Consider the following 20,592-nt stretch of genomic DNA (forward strand, 5'->3'; position numbering starts at 1 on the left):
ATCATTCAGGATTCCACAAAGGAAGAGAGGCCATGGGGTCCGAAGGTTGGGGAAACACTTCAGAGGAGTGGCACTGGAGCTGGGCACTGGGGCTGGCAGGATTTTTCTAGGGAAGTTGGAAGCATTTCCAGCTGGGATGTAAGTAACAAAAGGGGCGCAGGTGTAAGAGCCTAAGGTGAACCACCCACCTGCTTAAATCCCCTCCTCCTTTTCCTGAGGTTGGGTTAACAGGGTTTAGTCAAATGAAGTTTTTGCAGGAAGAGGCCCCTGTGCTTTGAAGAGGACTAAGGAAATGGGGTGGGGGGTGCAGAGGGGGAAAGACCTATGCATTCCACCTTCAAGGGACAAAAAAAAGTGTGCTTCTCTCTGTCCATTTGTTGTAGGGTGGGTGTAGGTGACAAACGGGGAAGCCAGGCCATGGAAGGTGTCCTCCCTTGATTTCCCAGCTGCAGGAAAGGGCTTGTTAGTCCCATCCAGACTGAGTGGGGGCCCAATGCTACTGGCAGCATCCAAAGGCCCCAAATCTTATGTTAAAATGCTATTCACCCCAGGACAGCTGTCTGGGTCCTGCACAATCCATGTTTTAATACCGGGCTCTTGAACATCAGACCCAATGTGGCAAGGATACATCATCAACGACAGTGATACATTGTTCCATTTTTCATCCCCATCGGTATTTATTAACACTGACTGGAGGCTCTGCCCTGACTTGAGGCTGGAGGCTAGAGTTGAAAAAGTGAATGATGGACGAGGAAGTCACTTCTTCTCATTAATGGCTTCTGTTTTCTCATCTGTAAAATAAAACGGGCAGGATTTAACGCCTTTGTTTTGCTATGTTTCTTGCACTCGGTGAGCTTACACATAAAATCAGGAGCAGTTTGCCCTTGTGTGGGTGGGACGAGACATGTCAGGGGCTGAGGGGAAAAAGATGAGAGCTTTGGCTTATCCTTTGCCACCTTGGAACGAGGGGCCCGCTGAAAGGCGCCAGGGATGCAGCAGCTCTGTGCAAACTAGAGGTCTGGTATTTGCCAAAAGCTTTGGCATAATGCAAGGAGAAGTAGTGCATAAGTGATGTGATGGAATTATTGCTGACCATGAATTTCCTGTCCAATTAGTGAGGTGCTGTGGGGGTTTCATTTAATTGGACCTTTCCCGAGCCATCTAGGTTTATTTACCATTTTACGTTAATTTGATCTCAGGGGAGGAGAGGGCGGCATGCTGAATTATAACAACCTTTTATGAAACAAAGTTCTTCCTCGTTGACCTTTGATTCCCCTTTCCCTGCGTTGTGCTTCTGCATTTCTCCAGGAAGCCTGTGTCACAGCTTCTTTGCAACCAAAGAGGGCACTCATGTTGGACATTTTCCAATGTCTGGCACATTCGTCCCTCTGCATTCAAGTTACAGCAAATGTCTGGAAGGGTCTTCTGAATCACGTGCCTGGAAGCTCCTGGGGTTCAAAGTACAGTCCATACATATCTTGGCATCTCACCTTACCCTCCCCCAATGCCTCCTACCCTGTTGCCTGCTAGTAGGAGGAGTTCAAATTTCTCTCGAAAGTAACATCTCAAAAGTCTTTATAGGTATACACTGTGGCTTCAATAGAAATCGTGGATTTACACAAGATCCAGGGGATGCCTGGCAGAATTAGCCACAGTTTCAAAAGGATTTAAAGTCCTTTCTGCCAAGGTAGTTCCTTTGATATATAGCAGGATAAGCGAACCAGGGAAAGAGAGAGACTTGTTTCATTTAATTTGTGTTTCAGGTAAGTATCCGGAGTCCTGAGGAGATTCTTCAGGTCCTCATTTCACACCTGTCACAGTTAAAGACCCGAGCTCATAAACCCCAGGCCCCTTTGCTTTGGAGAGTGGTTGCTCTCTCTCTTAGCAGCTTCACCAAGGCCCATTCTTCTACGAAAACGTTCCATTGTTCAGATCAGGGAGCAGGCAGGAAAAATGAGCTGTAAAAATACTTTTTTCTATTATACAAGTAATGAGAAATCATTTTAAAACTTGGGAGAAGAGAGACAAAAGTTCATTCCTAGTATCTCTATTCTAGCCCCCTGGTTTTCAGTGTGGTCACCAGAGCGGAGGGGAACTTGTTAGAAATGCACGTTCTTGGGCCCCACCCAGAACTAGTGAATGGGAAACTAGGACTGTGGGAATTTATGCTTTAACAAGTCCTCCAGGGGATTCCGATCCCAGCTAAAGTTTGAGAACTGCTCCACCAGCACAACCATTATTAGCATTTTATGCATTCTTTTCGTGAGCGCGTGCGTGCGTGTGTGTGCGCGTGCGCATGTGCGTGCAGCCTTCACTAAACAGAGTACAAAAGCAGTCATTGTAACATTAACCCCCAAATTTCTCTTATCTAGAACCCCACCCCCAAATGCAGAAAGTACAAACTATTGTAGAATTTCCTAAAGTCAAGAATCTGGGAATCCCCATGGTGGGCCTTATAGATGTGAGTAAATGTGCTACCTCATGGGGCCTCAGTAGAGTCACCTTCAAGGTTGTCCTGAACTCTGATGGATCAATAGTCCCACCTATTTCTTGGCAGGACTTTTGTCTTTCCCTGTCTGATGTCTGTCTGGCATTCTGTTCGAATCTCCTAGGGATCCCCAGAGCCTACTCTTCACCCTCTCTAGCTGGTAAGAAATATGCAGGTTTAGAGGCCAGGGTATGTATGGTCCCCGTGTGGAGCCACCATTCCCTTGGATCATCAGGCCTGGGGGTGAGTCTGCTCACTGCTTCTGTGAGACCTGCCAAGAAGAAGATACATTTACCCAAACTCCAGTTAGGCTTTTTGTAGGAATGAAACAGGCAACGTACTTCATGGACATTTAATGACAAAAAATAAAACACACATGGGCCATGGAGTCTAGGGTAGCGAGGAGCAGGGGTTGTGGGGGTAATGAAAGGTATTCCCAGGGGCGCCTGGGTGGCTCAGCCGTTAAGCGTCTGCCTTCGGCTCAGGTCATGATCTCAGGGTCCTGGGATCGAGCCCCCCACATCGCGCTCCCTGCTCGGTGGGAAGCCTGCTTCTCCCTCTCCCACTCCCCCTGCTTGTGTTCCCTCTCTCGCTGTGTCTCTCTCTCTGTCAAATAAATAAATAAAAATCTTAAAAAAAAAAAAAAAAAAAAAAAGAAAGGTATTCCCAGCACTCCTATTCTGCCATGGGTTCTCTTATTCACCCACTTACCCTGGCTTGTCACTCTGCCTTCTCCTTACAACTTCGGTCCCCATGTAGGGACAGCGTTCAAGTTCTTTTTTATGGGCTTCTCAGTCCAAGAAAACCCAGGAGAAGTGGCTGGGCACCAAGAACACAGAAGCCATGCAGCGCTGCTCTCCTACAAATTAATCTAATTGCATCAGTATTTGGCTTTAGCCCAGCCGCGTATATTTTGTTACATATGTAGTACTTGCACGATTTAGTATTATGCTTTTTCATGCGTAATGCTTAGATTGAAAATCCTAAAACCACTATTATAAGTGAATGGCGAGTTCGTATTCCGGGCTTTTCCGCATGTGTAATCAGGATTAAAATGCTATTACTGTAGTAAAATCCCACATTCAATTCTATTTACCTGGCCAGCTTTAAGGTTTAAAAATTTTTCCCTTCTTTTTAAATTGTCATCAGACCAAATAAAATAAAATAAAATAAGTTGTTAGCTTTCCCTAACGTTTTGGAGGCTTAAGAGATGTTGAAACCAGGAACCAGGGCTGAAATGTTTTTTGTGACCAACTAAGTGGGCGCAAGGCAGAGAAGGAGCAATGACTTATTCATTACCCCAGACAGAACGCCTCCTTCCCAGGCTGAAGAAAGGCCAGGCTCAAAGGGCGGACGGGCCAGCTTCAGGCAGTGCCGCTGCGGCTACCTGGAAGCCCAGCAAGTCACCTGAGTCGTGCCGGTGCCCGGCCTGCCAGGCTGCAGCGACCGGCCCGCAGTGCGCGGGGGCACAAACCACACTCCCGGGCAGAGGGACCGCCCTTGGCGCTCTAACCAGGCGGCCCGCCCACGCGGCTGCCATGCAGCCAGAGCTCCGCGGTAGGCGCCCAGGTAGCGCTTGCCGCAGCACCTGCCCCGCCAGCCCCGCGCCCCGGGCGGGGCTTCCCGCGTCCCCTTTAAGAGGCCGCATCACCCGCCCCTGACGTCAGGGTGTCTCTCCGCACGAGCCCGCGTCCCGCGCCTCTCCGCGCCCCCGCGCCCACAGCCCCGGCGGCGGCACGACGAGCGGCCGCCCGGCGAGCGCGCCGCCCCGCTCGGCCCTCCTGTCCCGCTCCGCCGCCGCCTCTTTCGGGCACCCGCACCCGCAGCCGCAGCCGCCCGCGCGTCCTCCCGCACCATGTCGGTGGCCGGGCTCAAGAAGCAATTCCACAAAGCCACTCAGGTAAGGCGCGTGACAGGTGCGCCGCGGGGCGGTCCCGGACGGAGCCGCGAGGGGCGCGCTCGGCGCCTGCAGCCAGCGGGGAGCGCGGGGACCCCGGCCTGTGCCCAGCTCGCCCTCGCCGCGCTCCGCATCGCCCGCCCCGCCCGCCGCGGCAGCGGCCCGGGGCATCCGGGGGCTGGGAGCCCGCCCTCCGTCCCCCACCTCCGGCTGGGTGAGGCGTTGCGGACGCCCGCGAGTCCCTGGCGTCCCGCCTCGTCGCCCCACGCGCCGCTCCCGCCCCGCCCCGCGCGGGAGCGGCTGGGAGGGGACCGCGGCTGCACGGTCGCCCCGGCGTGCAGGTGCTCCAGCGGCGCGGCGGAAGATTATGTAAAGTCGTCTCTTACCCGGTGACCTTGCGGTGTTGGTGCCCCCAGCTGTCCTGGGATGTGCTGGCACGAGCGGTGGCCCGCGCTGGGGGTGACTGCGGTGATGCCCGCGGTCTGCGCTCTTCCACTGTGGTTTCTGAATCTCTCCTTCCATGGCTCCAGAGCAGTGGGACGATGGGGCTTCCTTCTGGGAAGCTCATGCGTTAACTTTTCCTTGGAGAACTCCGTGGTGAGACTCCTTTGAGGCCAAGGCTTGACCAGCAGTTTGTGTGTCTTTAAGCATTTCCCATGAGTTTTATAGCCTTAACATAATCAAATCGTTATTTATTTCTAAGTATTATTTTTAGTGAGCCTTTTATATCTCGAATGTGCCCATATTTCTCTGTGGGGTTAATAAGCTGTGATTACAAGTTACTTAATTCAGATTCTAATACTTGAAATTTCCTTGGGCTCTGTTGAAGAATTTTCCATAGGGAAAGATAAGTGCATACTTATACTGTGACCCATTTCTTATGTAATGAGGATGGTTACTATTTTTTTTTTTTTAAACCTTCTGAAACAGTTCTAGCTTAAGGGATCTTTAGTTAAGGACTTTGTTGATTTCTTTAATTATTTCTTATTATTTAGCCTTAAATATTTTTTCATAGATTAGTCTTGATTAATAGTGAGTTTTCTCATAATTTCTCAGAAGTAGTGAGGTTTTTCCCAGGCTACCACAATAACAACCCTATTTTAAACCACATCCAGAAAAGGTGAGGGTTGTGTTTTACAGAATCTTGGATAAGTTAGGGGGACAGATGCAGCATGAAATACATCTGGTGTGCATCCACATGCATCTCTATCACCATAGACTTGCCTTTGTAGAATCAGTTTTATCTGTTAGTTTGGGAAATACAGAAAACTAAGATGATTTCAGTAAAAATACGCATTAATGTAATTAGTTTTGCTTTTCCAGTTGGAGCTTTCTGAGTCCTCTCTGATGTTTGTAAATATATTTGTAAAAATATTGTTGGTGTAATATGGAAGGCCTCTAATAACTTGACAGTTCGAATTCCTTTAGGTTTACCGTACAACACATGTGCTACCATGAATTCTCAGGCAGGACTTCTTTGAAGTCACTGACCTTTTTAATTCAGGTACTTGTCACTTTTCTAAAGCAGACCTGAGCACTGAATTTACCAACACCACATCCCTTCTTTACTTTGATTCTGAAGACTTCCTTTGCAAATCTTGGTGCCCTAAAAGGCAGTTAGGAACCTTGGCAAAGGCTAAGGCTTGACCCCACCTCAGCTGTCAGTGATCTTGAGCAAGTTATTAAACTTTTGAACGTGTCCTTGCTAAATGGGGTTAATATCCATTTCCTAGAATTGATGTGAGTATAAATGAGTTTGTAGAACACACATAAAAACTGTTCAATAAATGCTATTAACGTTAAGGATAATTTTAGTAGTATAAAATACTGTCCCTTATATTAGTAATGATGACACATGAGGAAATTACGGAAGCTAGGCTTTTTAGTTTTGCTGCTTTAACAAAAAACAATCAGATGGCTTCATTTCAGCCAAATCCTGAAGTTGTATGTAACACTGAAGTTTAGAATTGGATCTAGAAACTAGAATTGTGGTATGAAAGGACTTCTTAGATTGTTGGAGGAGGTCTGCTTGTGACAAGATTAGTATTTCTCACACCTGATTCAGATGATGAATCACTGAGTCATTTTCTTTTTACTGAAAAGCCTTTCATTTTAGAGGTGAAAGAACACACAATATCTTATCCATAACTTAATGGAGCATAATCTTAGAAAGCCCCAGGCAAAGGTTATCCTTCCCGCACATGTATTTGTATTTGAAGGGTGTGTAAAGCCAGTGCTAATGTTTGCCTGTGACGAAGATATTAGGGGACATAGCCATGTCCTATTTTTTTTTTTTTTTTAAAGATTTTATTTATTTATCTGACAGAGAAAGAGCGAGAGAGGGAACACAAGCAGGGGGAGCGGGAGAGGGAGAAGCAGGCCTCCCGCAGAACAGGGAGCCCGATGTGGGGCTCGATCCCAGGACCCTGGGACCATGACCTGAGCCGAAGGCAGACGCTTAACGACTGAGCCACCCAGGCGCGCCCGCCATGTCCTATTTTTTAAGCCATTTTCCCAGCTCCATGAACGTGATCTTATCTACAAAGTAAGCTTTACACCTAGAATTATTTCCTTTTGAGAACAGATACGCTGGATTATATGGCCAATGTTCTTAAGTGGAAGGCCCCTCTTTAGGCAAACATTTGTTTCTATGAAATTGAGTGTTTTGCCTACATTAGTGCAGGATGATATTTTTATTAATAAAGCACTATACCTTTGGTGTTTGCCCACTAATTTGAAATCTCTAATGAGATGTGTCAAGACTGTTCTCTTCGTTTAGAACTGATTATTTCTACCTTGTTGCTGACAGTTATTTTTAATATCTCTGATATTTGGAGGTGAAAAAAATGCTTTTGCTAAGGACAATTAGAGTGGAAAAGCCTTTCAGCTTGAGAATATATTAACAGCAAACATTGATCTTCATTTTACTTTAATATGCCTTATTACTTTATTGCTTATAGATATAATTTATGATGCAATTACAATAAATAGCGTGCTCTTTTTTTTACTGTGAAATAGGGCAAATGAACATGTATTATTCTACTTCTATGAATTTTACTCATATTGAGATTTCATTTGAGCATGAATAATGTCAAGTTTTTTCACTTGGTTTAAATTGGAAGCATATCAGTTAAAAATAGCTGTCTGGTTCCAATTAACATGCTGTTTTTATAAAATCTATACTTAATTATTATTATTTTTTTACTTTATCAAGCATTTATTGTGGACATACCTTGCTTTATAGTAACAGGGGAAAGTTTGTTACAGAGTAAAATTTAGTAGGTCCTTGTGTTAGTTCTCTAGAGCTGCCATAACAAAGTATCAAATTGAGTGCCTTAAACAACAGAAATTTATTGTCTCACCCTTTTGGAGCCTTGATGAAGGTGATAGTAAGGCCATGTTCCCTCTCAAGGCCCTAGGCAGGAGTCAGGCTTCTTTCCTAGCTTCTAGTAGTTTGCTGGCAATCTTTGGCTTTTCTTGGTTTGTTTACACCTCACCCTGATCTCTGTCTTCCAGTTAGCATGGTTTTCTCCCTGTCTGTGTCTAAATTTCCCCTTTCTCTAGGGACACCAGTCATATTGGATTGGAGGCCCACCCTACAACAGTATGATCTCAGCTTAAGTCATTACATCTGCAATGACCCTATTTCCAAATAAGATCACATTCTGAGGTATTGGGGTTTAGGATTTCAACATATAAAGTTTTTGGAAGCAGAGGAAACATAGTACAACCCATTAACAGACATTCTTTTCTTTTTTTTTAAAGATTTATTTATTTATGTGACAGAGAGAGACACAGCGAGAGAGGGAACACAAGCATGGGGAATGGGAGAGGGAGAAGCAGGCCTCCTGTGGAGCAGGGAGCCCGATGCGGGGCTCGATCCCAGGACCCTGGGATCATGACCTGAGCCGAAGGCAGACGCTTAACGACTGAGCCACCCAGGCGCCCCAACAGCCATTATTTTCATGAAAGGATTCACCACAATGTTTTTCTAAATATTGTCTTTAATTTAACATTAAAAGGACAATTCAGTCTCTAAATAACAACTTTGTTGCATTGAATGAGATGTGCTTTCTTTCTTTCAATGAGTTTGGTTAGGATATATACCTATTGTAGACTATATATCTTCTATTTTTTGTTTTTTTTTAAGGATTGATTTATTTTAGAGAGAGTGTGAATAGTGGGGAAGGGCAGAGGGAGAGAATCTTCAAGCAGACTCCCCGCTGACCATGGAGCCTGACTCGGGGCTCGATCCCACAACCCATGAGATCATGACCTGAGCTGAAACCAAGAGTGGGATGCTTAACCAACTGAACCATCCAGGTGCCCCCTTCTGTTTTTTAAATGATAGAACTCATATTTGGTTAGGTTGTGTGTTATGATATAGTCTGGTGCATGATTATGGTCCCACTCAGATTCATCAACTAGAAAATTTTAATTACATTGGTATTTTATGCCTGTTTATCTGATTTTTTCATGCTTTCATCATATTTAAAACTCTGTATTTTATTTTTTATTTTTATTACTTTCCTCTTTTAAAGATTTTATTCATTTATCAGAAAGAGAGAGAACACAAGCAGGGGAAGTGACAGGCAGAGGGAGAAGCAGGCTCCCTGCTGAGCAAGGAGCCCAATGCAGAACTCAATCCCTGCACCCCGGGATCATGACCTAAGCTCAACCGACTGAGCCATGCAGGCATCCCTAAAATGCTGTATTTTATATAGGTGCTTTGCTCTGGAGAATGTTGCATAAATCTGTTTATGCATTTATTGATTTGGTGAGACTTCAAACTTGTTAAGATATTTAATTAAATATTTAATATATATTAAATATATATTAGTTTTAATATTAGTTTTAATATATATTTAATTAAATTATAATTCGTTATAACTTTGAGGTTCTCAGTTCCTTAACTGCCTGCTTTAAGCGGTAAAATCTCTGCTACTTTCAAAATTTCAAGTATGACTTATTGGTTGACACAGGGTTTCTATACCTGCAATCTTTGTCAGATTTTTAGCCTGGTGTCCACAATAGACTGTGGAGGGCCTATGTATTTTCTAAAATTATATGCCACATTTTGTATGTGCATTTTTCTGAGGGAGAGGGTTTTTAGCCTATCACCAGCTTCTTAAAGGAATTCCTAATTCCTATCCCGCCCTTTCCCCCATCAAAGTAAAAATGCTCTGTAACAAATTGATCATGTCATCAGGAGAGAATGGGGCAGTTCTTACAGTAACAATCACTGCATCCATTCTGTTACTGGGCTTTAGAATATCTGTTCAAAATGCAGTCTTCTCTGAACTAATTTTAGGGACAATCAAATATAAAAAACCTTTCCAGAGGTGTCAGGATTGAATGAGATAATGTCTGTGAGAGTACCATGCTTGCATAATAAGGATAACCTGAACCATGTTAAAAAAAAAAAAAAAGGTAGTCAGTGAGCTCTAACTCACTGATACACTTGGCAAATGGATGTGTGGTGGGGTTTGAAATGAAGTGATTTCCCTTGAGAATGAGATTCTTCTTGATTAAGTTTTTGTTGTTGACACAGTTACATTTTGCAAGCCTTTTCTCCCACAGTGATTCTTTAGCTTTTTTTTTTTTTTAAGATTTATTTATTTGAGAGAGAGAAAGCGCTCAAGTGTGTGCGTGTGCACGTGCCAGGGGGAGGGACAGAGGGAGAGAGAGAATCCCCAAGCAGACTCCTCACTGAGCGCAGAGCCCGACCTTGGGCTCCATCCCAGAACCCCAAGATCATGTCCTGAGCCGAAATCAAGAGCTGGCCACTTAACTGACTGAGCCACCCAGGCACCCATTCTTTAATGTTTTAAATTGAATTTAAATGAGTTTTGGTTTCAGCCTTCTTGAAAAATTGTGATGTACCTCCCAAATTAATTAGAAATTGACATTGACTTGAAAATGACATCAAGACTTGGTTGGGGAAAATGGTTATTGTTTTGAGGAGAAATATCATGTGGGAGGGAGGGACTTAATGTTGGGGCATGAGGGCAGGACTTAAGCTTGCAAGCAGAGTCCATTCTGCCAAGCCCCTTGTGCTGCTGTCGTATTCCCAGGGCATCACACAACCCCAGGGCTTTCATTGGAGTTGGTAGCTTGAGGAAGTGAGAGAGGAGGGCAGGACTCATTGAGAAGTGAATAAGGAGAACTGGGGGAGGTGGAGTTTAAGAACAACTCCAGGGGCGCCTGGGTGGCTCAGTCGTTAAGCGTCTGCCTTCAGCTCAGGTCATGATCCCAGGGTCCTGGGATCGAGCCCCACGTCGGGCTCCATGCTCCTCAGGAAGCCTGCTTCTCCCTCTCTCACTCCCACTGCTTGTGTTCCCTCTCTCACTGTGTCTGTCTCTGTCAAATAAATAAATAAAATCTTTAAAAAAACCAAAAAAACAAAAAAAAAAACAACTCCAGAGTTGAAAGGAGTGGTGCTTTCCTTCAAAAGTTAAGGCCAGGCGGGCAAGATTCTAGAGGATAAGAAATCAGAAGATTTCCGTGACTCTTCTTTTTTTTCCTTTTATTCTTTTGATCCTTTGTACCCTTGTTTTGTTCTGCATGTGGCACCAAGAGGGGACACAGGAGAGGCTCAGGAAAATGAAGTTTATTAAACTCACAGGATTTAGGGAGACAGAGTCACTGCATACTGAGGGGGCCGCATAGGAGGAGGGCCAGGGGAGTGGGCTCAGCCAAGCAGGTGGGGAGCCAGGAGAGAGTGTGAAGACCAGTGGGTAAGTACTTTTATTGGAATCAGGGTGGGGTACACAAGAGAAGGCAGAGGGGATTTCTTTGGTGCATTTGAATGTTACTAAGTCATAGTCAGGGGCAGGCAGAGAAAGGAACTTGTGGTGAGGCCCGCCTTATCCCAGTGGTACACTTGGTCACCTGGGTGGGTTGCTCACAGCTTGTGTATGTGGGGATGTTAAAGCAGCAAGAAACAAAATATGAAGAATTATAATTTTACAGGATAGCCTTTCTCAGTTTTTTGTTTGTTTGTTTGTTTAGATTTTCTTTATTGCCCTAATCCCTTTGGACTCCAAATGTTTAAAAGTGATTTATGTGGTCTAGGGGCACCTGGGTGGCTCAGTCAGTTAAGCGTCTGCCTTCGGCTCAGGTCATGATCCCAGGGTCCTGGGATCGAGCCCCACATCGGGCTCCCTGCTCTGTGGGAAGCCTGCTTCTCCCTCTCCCACTCCCCCTGCTTGTGTTCCCTCTCTCGCTGTGTCTCTCTCTGTCAAATAAATAAAATCTTTTAAAAAAATAAATAAAAGTGATTTATGTGGTCTATAATGGATAATGAAGACTAAGAAGAGAGCTATAGCTATACTTATTAAAATGTCATGATTGTAAGACCCTGTCAAGTGCTCTTGCAGACCATCGATAAAGTTATTTTCAAATGACACTAAATCATCAGCTCTGTCTGATGCTTCAGGGAATAAATTTACTGTTTATGAAGATTTTACATTTAGTACAACTTCTAAATTTGGAGTATGATGTTCTAGTTGTTTTGCTCTCACCTCCTTCTCCCCAGCCCCAGGTCAGATTGTATATGGTATGGATGACTGTGGAGGAGCTTTCTATAATTTGTGAGAACCAGCTAGCTCCTAGGAGGTTTGCTTTAATGCTCGGTCTCCTCAAGGACCACCAGGCAGTATTTTGTGGCCTCTTCTGAATAATGATATCTGAAAGAAATATACATGTCTTTCTTATAATTCAGACTGAACTTTCCCCATAGATCTTAATTGGAGCAGTACCATAATGCTAAGAAATATCTCCGTATCAAAGTACAATACTTGTTAGGCACACGCGGCTAGTCTGCCTGTGCTTTTGAATGTTCAGGAATATATTGTCCATAGCGAACACTCCCATTTGGGAAAGGAAAGAATGGGAGTCCTGGCAGTTATTGTCCATACGGTGATGTCACATGGGTAAGCATTGTGAAGTCCCAACCCCTAGAGCAGAGGAAGTTCCTTGGTTTTACCCTGGTTCTGCAATCAAGAACTCTTTTGTTCTTTCTTCTATCTGGCCAGGGAGTGTGACCTCTGTGGGAGCTACAGAGCTTCTTTAGTGGGCTTCCTGCTTATTTAATATTTGTGGGTTGTTTTACAGTTACAGGCTTTTCACTACTCATGGCTCATGGCCGATTTGGGCCATAAAATTCCTTCAAAAACTTAGGACACTTCTCATCTGTTTTCTTCTTGTCAGTTCCATCTGCTCGTTACCACAGTGGAATGTTTTTGGTTTCCATTGATCCAATGGATTTTTTTTATATGTTATTTCAACCGGTAAGTTTGGTTGTGTTAATCTGAACTTTGCAAGAGCACTTCATGCTTTGGTTTAAGCAAGAAGTCTTAAGGGATGTTTATTGCTCAGAGCTCTTTTCATTCTTCTTCCCTGTTACTTCCTTCAGGGATCCAGGATGACTGGGGGGTTCTTCCATCTTTAAAATGTGGTTTTCAAGATTGCCAAAGGGAAAGACTATGTTGGAAGGAGTGTGGGAGATTTCTGTGGGCCAGGGCTGGAAGGAGAGTGTGGTAGGCAGGATACTAAGACCCTCCTTGACCCTCCCTCTTGTATTGTCGCCTCCTCTTTGAGTGCCAGTCATCCTGTCACTTGAAAAGATGTCCCTCCTGAAATTGTTACTTTATATGGGAAAAGGGAGACTATACGTTTGGGATTAATCCAATCACATGAACCCATTAAAAGCAGAGCATTTTCTCTGGCTGGTTGTGGAAGGGGAAGTCCGAAAGATTGGAAGCATGAGAAGGATGTTAGACGTGCTGTTGCTGTTAAAGGTGGAGCCCCATGTGATGAGGAATGTACTCAGCCTCCAGGAGCAGAGAGCAGCTTTTATTTTTTTATTTAATTTTTTTTTTTTTTTTGAAGACTTTATTTTTTTGCCGGAGAGAGAGTGAAAGAGAGCACAAGCAGGGGGAGCGGCAGGCAGAGGGAGAAGGAGGCTCCCCACTGAGCAGGGAGCCCGATGCGGGACTCGATCCCAGGACTCTGAGATCATGACCTGAGCTGAAGGCAGATGTTTAATTGACTGAGCCACCCAGGAGCCCCAAGAGCAGCATTTAGATGGCAGCCAGCAAGGAAACAGGGACCTTAGACCCACAATCTTAAGGAACTGGATTCTGCCAGCAACCTGAATGGAAGAGAATTCTTTCCCAATGTCTGCAGATAGGAGCCCGATCTAACTGTCACCTTGATTTTGGCCTTGTGAGATCCTCGTTGGAGAACCCGGTGATGCTGGCCTAGACTTTTGACCTGTAGAACTGTGAGCTAATAAATGGCTATAGTTTTTAAGCTGCTAAGTGTGTGATAATTTGTTATGCAACAACAGAAAGTTAATAGAAAAAAACAGTCACTCCTGTTTATGTTCAATTGCCTGGAACTTCCAGCCAAACTGTGGAACCCCTAAGTGCAAGGGAGGAAGGGAGGAGGCTGGGAACTGTAGTCAAGCAGTGTACCCAGAATGTAGAACTGAGTGTTGGTAAAAAGCTAGAAGTCTTTGCCATCTCTTGTGCCTATAATACACTCGTTTACATGTGTGCTCGTGAGTATACACACACATACACATATACAAAATACACAATTTAAGTGTAATTTGCTGAATCAACTTTTCTTATTACATAAGGTTCAGTCTTCCATATGCCTTTTTAAATACATTTGATATTTTATAGATTTTCCCCCCCTTCATTGTTTAGGTTTTTTGATATTTATGTTTTCCTCTGATGAAACACATGCTTCTTTTTGTGTTTCCCGATCAATTGTAAACAGTGAGGCTGTTAATTACTTTCTGAGCAGCCTCTAAGCCTGGTAGTTCAGTGACAGCTTCATTGACCTTGGAGTGGAGAGACTGTAGAACATGGAGGAGCTTTTGGAATTACTGGTCCCCATCAAAGCCTAAGGGATTTTTACTAGTGAGAGTAGAGTGGTTGGCTGTTCACCCAACATCTGTTTCCGTGCTTGGGGAAGGCCTGTGGTGACACAGACATAAATGAAATGCCTTATTGAATATGGACATATGAAACAGCTACATGGTAATGAGAAGTTGTTCATTAAGTGATTGAGGATTGCAGGTGCACGAGGCACACTTTGTGTTGTTTGTCTGTGATACACTCCATGCTCTTGGACATGATTTGCAGATCCATAGCCCTGAATGATTTTCTAAATGCAGCTGGTGGACAGAGCCAGGCATATTTTGGAAAGGATGAGGTCTGGCACCCTCAGATGTCCTGTAAGGATGTGGTGTCAGTTGAGCAGCTTGGCTGGGGAGAGAACAGTCAGGCATGGTCTCGTGATGAAGTAACCTGAAGGTGGAGCATCTTGTTGGAATTGATTACAGAGTGGGTACAGCTTTCACCCTTATTCTCTGCGTCTGCTGCTTACTGAAGTGACCCTGGTGTGCTTCTGTATGTTGAGTGAATGCTGCGTATGGTGGCTTGCTGGACACATTTAAATTATTTATTGAACTGCTTAAGTGGCTACTTCTAGGCAAGACCTACAGATCCAAACCCTTTGTTGGCTGTGGCTTTCCTCCATCATGTTTGTAGACTGACTAACATAAGTACTTTCTGGAGATATTCCTCACTAATACCATCAAGATTTTACTCATGAAAGTTGATATCTCTTGTTCCCCTTTAAATTAAGTTTAACAAACACAGTTGTTTGTCATTAAATTCTTTCCTGTTCATCTCATCCAGTTATGCTCTGTGCATCTTTGGTCCCTTTGAAACTCACAAATCCAAAATCTTTTGATTTTCCACCATTTTTGGTCATTACCTTCACCTTAAGCCCGGTCCAGACTTTTCAGAGAGATACTTACAGTGCTCATCATTCATCTCTTCTCTAAATTTCTCTTTGTAGACATGGAAACCACCTTTTTCCTAGCTCCAACAGAAGCTGGGAAAGTTTGTCATTATTTACAGAATTTACATGATCACAAAATACTTGAACATTTTAGATGCATTTTATTCATTTTTTACAAAAAATTTTCACCTTTCACCTTTTTATGTCTCAGATGTACACATAAACTACCTTAAATGAAGGATGTGTCTTAAACAGCTTATCATAAAATCTATCAGTACATTTGTCTAAATTTGATGATTGTTACTCTACTTTTATGAGGCAATGAATTATGCTGGTATCTTATGCTATGTGTTGGTTTGCTTTTTATAATCTAAATTCTTGGTGTCTGATGTCATTGTGTCTCCCGGTTGCTGCCATGGATGATTCAAGTGAATTTAGGCAGTCAACTTTTGTAGACTCTTTCCCTATGGTTAAGATGGAGTAATTTGTCCCCCAAATTTGTTACTCAGTTTTATCTTCATGAGTTTTGGGCATCTGTAGTCATCTTTACATTATTGACTTTACTTTAAAAATGAATCATTTTATCATTTTCATAAATGGAAAAACCACTATCACTTTTCATAAATAGAAGTATAGGAATTATGGGGTGCCTGGGTGGCTCAGTCATTAAGCGTCTGCCTTCAGCTCAGGTCATGATCCCGGGGTCCTGGGATCGAGCCCCGCATCGGGCTCCCTGCTCCGCGGGAAGCCTGCTTCTCCCTCTCCCATTCCCCCTGCTTGTGTTCCCTCTTTCGCTGTGTCTCTCTCTGTCAAATAAATAAAATCTTTAAAAAAAAAAAAAGAATTGTAGGAATTATCATACAAAAAATGTTAAATCCTAGACACTTTTTTTTTTAAGATTTTATTTTTTATTTATTTGACAGAGAGAGACACAGCAAGAGAGGGAACACAAGCAGGGGGAGTGGGAGAGGGAGAAGCAGGCTTCCCGCTGAGAGGGAGCCCGATGCGGGGCTCGATCCCAGAACCCTGGGATCATGACCTGAGCCGAACGCAGGCGCTTAACGACTGAACCACCCAGGCGCCCCTAAATCCTAGATACTCTTGCTGGAGTAAATCTGTGAGCTTGAAGTTTATTCTGTTTTTGTTAAAAAAGGAGATTAACACATGTAAGACAAGCAGCACATTTCCTTACAATACACTGAGACTTTGTCCCTCACTAAATCAGAATAACTGAAAGAAGAATAAAGTGAATGTTATCTTCATTGAGGGAATCAGTGTTTTTAAGGACATAAGTCTCCACCAACTGTATTGTTCAAAACATGCCCCCTCCCACAATTTGACTATTTAAATAGTTGGCTATTTTTGGCCTATCAAGGAATTTTCTGTCCATGACAGGGGATTTAATTATGGATCCTGAAAGGCCACTTGCTTAGAGCAGCACTGAGTCACCTGTTCTGTGCCTAATGTTCAGAAGGGAGGCAGAGTTGTCCTTCAAGAGAAGATCTTGGAATCATTTAGAAAATGGTGAAAGGCCATTCACTGTAAAGCTGTATAGAATGTGGTCAGCAGGAGCCCAGGCTTAGAAACTCAGAGACTCCAGATCTTACAATTTTCCCATTCTAAGGACCCGTGAGACCTCAGACAAGTCACTAGTCACTTGACTGCAACTCGTAGCCATTGCTGAGTTCCACAGCTGACGTAATATGGTCTTGGGCATGGGTTTAGGTTTTGGCATTTTATGCTTTGCTCTTGTTCTCTGATTCATTATCTAAGTGTCTCTATAGTGATCTTTCTAAAGAGCAAATCTAATGTTGCTCCTCTGCTTAAAATTCTTCAGTGGCTCCTTATGGCTTCTGGCCCAAAGCATAAGTATCATTAAAGAGAGTGGAGTGTGATTTGACCCCTGTTTACCAGTTTAGTCTCTTTGCTCACAGCTCTTTCTATGTGTGCTTAACTTTTACAGCTTTGTTCCACACAGACTTGCCTTTGAGCCTTTGCACCATGCTGACTCTTCGTAGAAATCCCCCTTCCTTCTTTTCCACTTTATGCTTGGCTAATCACTACTCCTCTTTACGGTCTCAGCTTGCTGTTCTCTCAGAGAGATTTGTCTTTGCCTCGTTTGGTGTGGGTCACATGCCCTTCCGTGTGCAATGAAAATATACTTTTAAGTATAGCACTTGGCCACTACACTGCAAGCACCTGTTATTTTCTTGTTGGTATCCCCCAGGGTGGATATAAAGAGGGGACTCTGCTGTCCTTCATTGTGTCCCCAGTGCCTGGGGTACCATAGTGAGCTTTCAAATGATGTTTGTTTTCTATTTATCCATATTTATATGTATTTAAAAGGGGTTATCCTATGCATCTATTTTTAATCTGCTAATTTCTGTTTAAAAATACATCATATATTTTTAAGAGTTAATTTAAAAGTTAAATTAAAACATGCCCTCATAAAATTGTAGGTTTAAAATAAACTTTCCTAACTGTAAATATGGCTAGCATGGCTGGGTACTATTTTAAATCATTAACTACTTATATATAACAACCCTATGAGGTTGCCACATTATTATTCCCATTTTATGACGAGGAAACTTAAGCTCAGAGAGATGAAATTGCCCAATGTTATAAAGCTTCAGTGGCAGAGCCGGGATTTAATCCAGACCAGCTGGTTTCAGAGCCAGTAACTGCCAGTTATTCTCAACTCTGAGTCCTATTCCAGTCTTAAATGTCGAACTAAGAAATATCTAAAAGCACTGAGTAAGCAGTAAGATAAAGATAAACACCTTAGTAGAAAAATTAGAAAAGAATATGGAAAGGCAATCCGTGAAAGAACTACAAGTGGCCCGGATACAAACATAAAAATCATGGAAATCAAATAGCAGCATGTGACATTTTTCATTGCTTAAACCAGCATAGATGAGAAGGATGATAACATTCTGAGTTGGCCAGGGTGTAAGAACATGCATTCTCATTTGCTGGGGGGGAGTGTAAACTCTTGTAACATTTCAGGGGATCAACAGGTCTCTTCTTTGTAATTTGTTTTTTTAGGAATTTATCTAGAGAAAATAAATGCATAAGCATGCAAAACTTGGTACACAGTTCTTCCCTTTGGTGAGTATTGTGAAAAAATTGGAAACAATGTAAATGTCAGATGATACGAGATGGGGAAGTAAATCATGGTATGTCTGTATTATGGAGTATCTATAGCCATTTTATCCATGGGACAGTATTTATTGGTGTAGGAATGTTCATGATTATTGCTAAGTGAAAGAAGCAGGCCATAAAATGCATTTGTAATAAGCCAAATATTGGAAAAGAGGAGCTAAAATAGTAGCTAAAATATGCTGAGAACTTATGTACCAGGCACTGTGCTATATTGCTATAATATTTGTGTTTCTACATTTCCTCCTCATCTTTTTAAGTTATTATGTTTATCACTAATTTTCTTTCTATTCCATCATCTTACTGCTTCTTCTCATCCCCACTTCCTCAGGTTAAAAGGAAAACATGGAATAAAAGAATCTTTTTTTTTTTTTAATAAAAGATTTTATTTATTTATTTGACAGAGAGAGACACAGCAAGAGAGGGAACACAAGCAGGGGGAGAGGGAGAGGGAGAAGCAGGCTTCCCACTGAGCAGGGAGCCCGATGCGGGGCTTGATCCCAGGACCCTGGGACCATGACCTGAGCCGAAGGCAGACGCTTAACGACTAAGCCACCCAGGCGCCCCGGAATAGAAGAATCTTTAAGATATCAGTGAGATTGGGAATAAGCCCAGTTTCCGGCCAAGTTCTGAAACTATAAGCCAATGTGTGTTGGCTCCATGAGGCATTTAGCTTGAGTATTAAAATGCCTGCCTTGCTCTCCAAAGAGCCCTGAACTAAATTGTGCTTCCTGGGTTTCTTCTGAATGCATGGCTGCTTTTCTTGTTTCTCTAAGAAGTATGGGAACCTCATAAATAAGAATGTTGCTAATGACCTTTGCTGGCATTTCTTTTAAATAAAGATTACACCCCCCCCCCCGCCCATGCCCCAGATCCCTAGTCTTATCCTTAGGAAAGAGTGTGTCATGGCTTTGTATTTTGCATAAAGGAAGAAGGGCAGCTAGGACATGTAGAGTATAGAAGAGTATTTCTGCAAAATATTCTCAGTAATTTGGTGCAAGATATTCAGTCTCATTCTCCAATCCTTATGTACCAGGAGTCTCCTGTCAGTTCTTAGCTTCTTGGAAAAAGGCTTGTAGACAATGCCATGCCATCAAAGAAGAACAAGGTGATGTGGAGACACCCTAAGAGGATAGAAGAGATTCCGAGTGATACCCTTTGTACTTGAATGCAGAATTCTGTTAATAGCCTCTGGTGGGCTTCTTTTTTGAGGACAGAAAATGTGAAGTTTAGGAAGCCATGAATGGAAAGATAATACCTCCTTCTTTCTACCCTGAACAAAATAGAACAGAATTGGAACGACCATGACCATGAAGCACAGTCTCAGTAATGAGATCGGCAGGTCACTTTCAGCTTCCTCCCAGAGAGGACACATCTGGCAAGATCAACGAGAGCACCGAGGGTGGTTGGGCACAAGTGTGCCTTTATGGGTGGTTTGGCTTTCTCTGGGGCCTGGCACTCTTTAATGGCTTCAATGAAAAGTGCTTCGAGCACTGAGACAAATAGGCTGTGAAGTCATTTCTGGAGTAAAGCTTGTTTTTCCAGTCTCTGCAGAATCTCTTCAAATTTCTGGAGCCAACAGTAACTTGTAAGTTGAGAGATGGAGTCAAAGACTGTCTCAACAAATTGGTTTTCTTGCCTAGTAATCTGATGGAAGCCTATGCTAAACTGATGCTATTATCTTCTGCAAAACTTCAGGTTTTGGTCCTCTTAAGTTTTTATACATTTCAGCATTTAAAAATATCACTATATGGGGCGCCTGGGTGGCTCAGTCGTTAAGCGACTGCCTTCGGCTCAGGTCGTGATCCCAGGGTCCTGGGATCGAGCCCCGCATCGGGCTCCCTGCTCCATGGGAAGCCTGCTTCTCCCTCTCCCACTCCCCCTGCTTGTGTTCCCTCTCTCTCTGTGTCTCTCTCTGTCAAATAAAAAAAAAAAAAAAATCTTAAAAATATCACTATATAAGAATGATTTTTTAGTTAAGGTCAATGTAACATAATGGAACCATGTTACCTATACATTCTTTTTTTAAAAATTTTTATTGTTATGTTAATCACCATACATTACATCATTAGTTCTTGATGTAGTGTTCCATGATTCATTGTTTGTGTATAACACCCAGTGCTCCATGCAGAACGTGCCCTCTTTAATACCCATCACCAGGCTAACCCATCCTCCCACCCTCCTCCCCTCTAGAACCCTCAGTTTGTTTTTCAGAGTCCATCATCTC

General features: G+C 43.3%; 1 protein-coding gene and 1 long non-coding RNA gene across 2 annotated transcripts in view; one reads left to right on the forward strand and one right to left on the reverse strand.

The window, feature by feature from the left end:
- Positions 1-649: 649 nt before the first annotated feature.
- Positions 650-5,492, reverse strand: LOC118540833 (uncharacterized). Its single transcript, XR_004919824.2, has 2 exons — positions 4,772-5,492; positions 650-791 (listed from the first exon to the last, which is right to left on the reverse strand). It is a non-coding gene; the product is annotated as an uncharacterized LOC118540833 (long non-coding RNA).
- Positions 4,162-20,592, forward strand: part of SH3GL2 (SH3 domain containing GRB2 like 2, endophilin A1) — a 215,344-nt gene continuing 198,913 nt past the window's right edge. The window contains exon 1 of the mRNA XM_078061261.1: positions 4,162-4,388. Coding sequence (XP_077917387.1) covers positions 4,344-4,388 — 45 coding nt within the window. The 5' untranslated portion in view covers positions 4,162-4,343. The remainder of the gene's footprint in view (positions 4,389-20,592) is intronic.

This window comes from Halichoerus grypus, chromosome 14 (assembly GCF_964656455.1).
Source record: "Halichoerus grypus chromosome 14, mHalGry1.hap1.1, whole genome shotgun sequence".
Lineage (NCBI taxonomy): Eukaryota > Metazoa > Chordata > Mammalia > Carnivora > Phocidae > Halichoerus > Halichoerus grypus.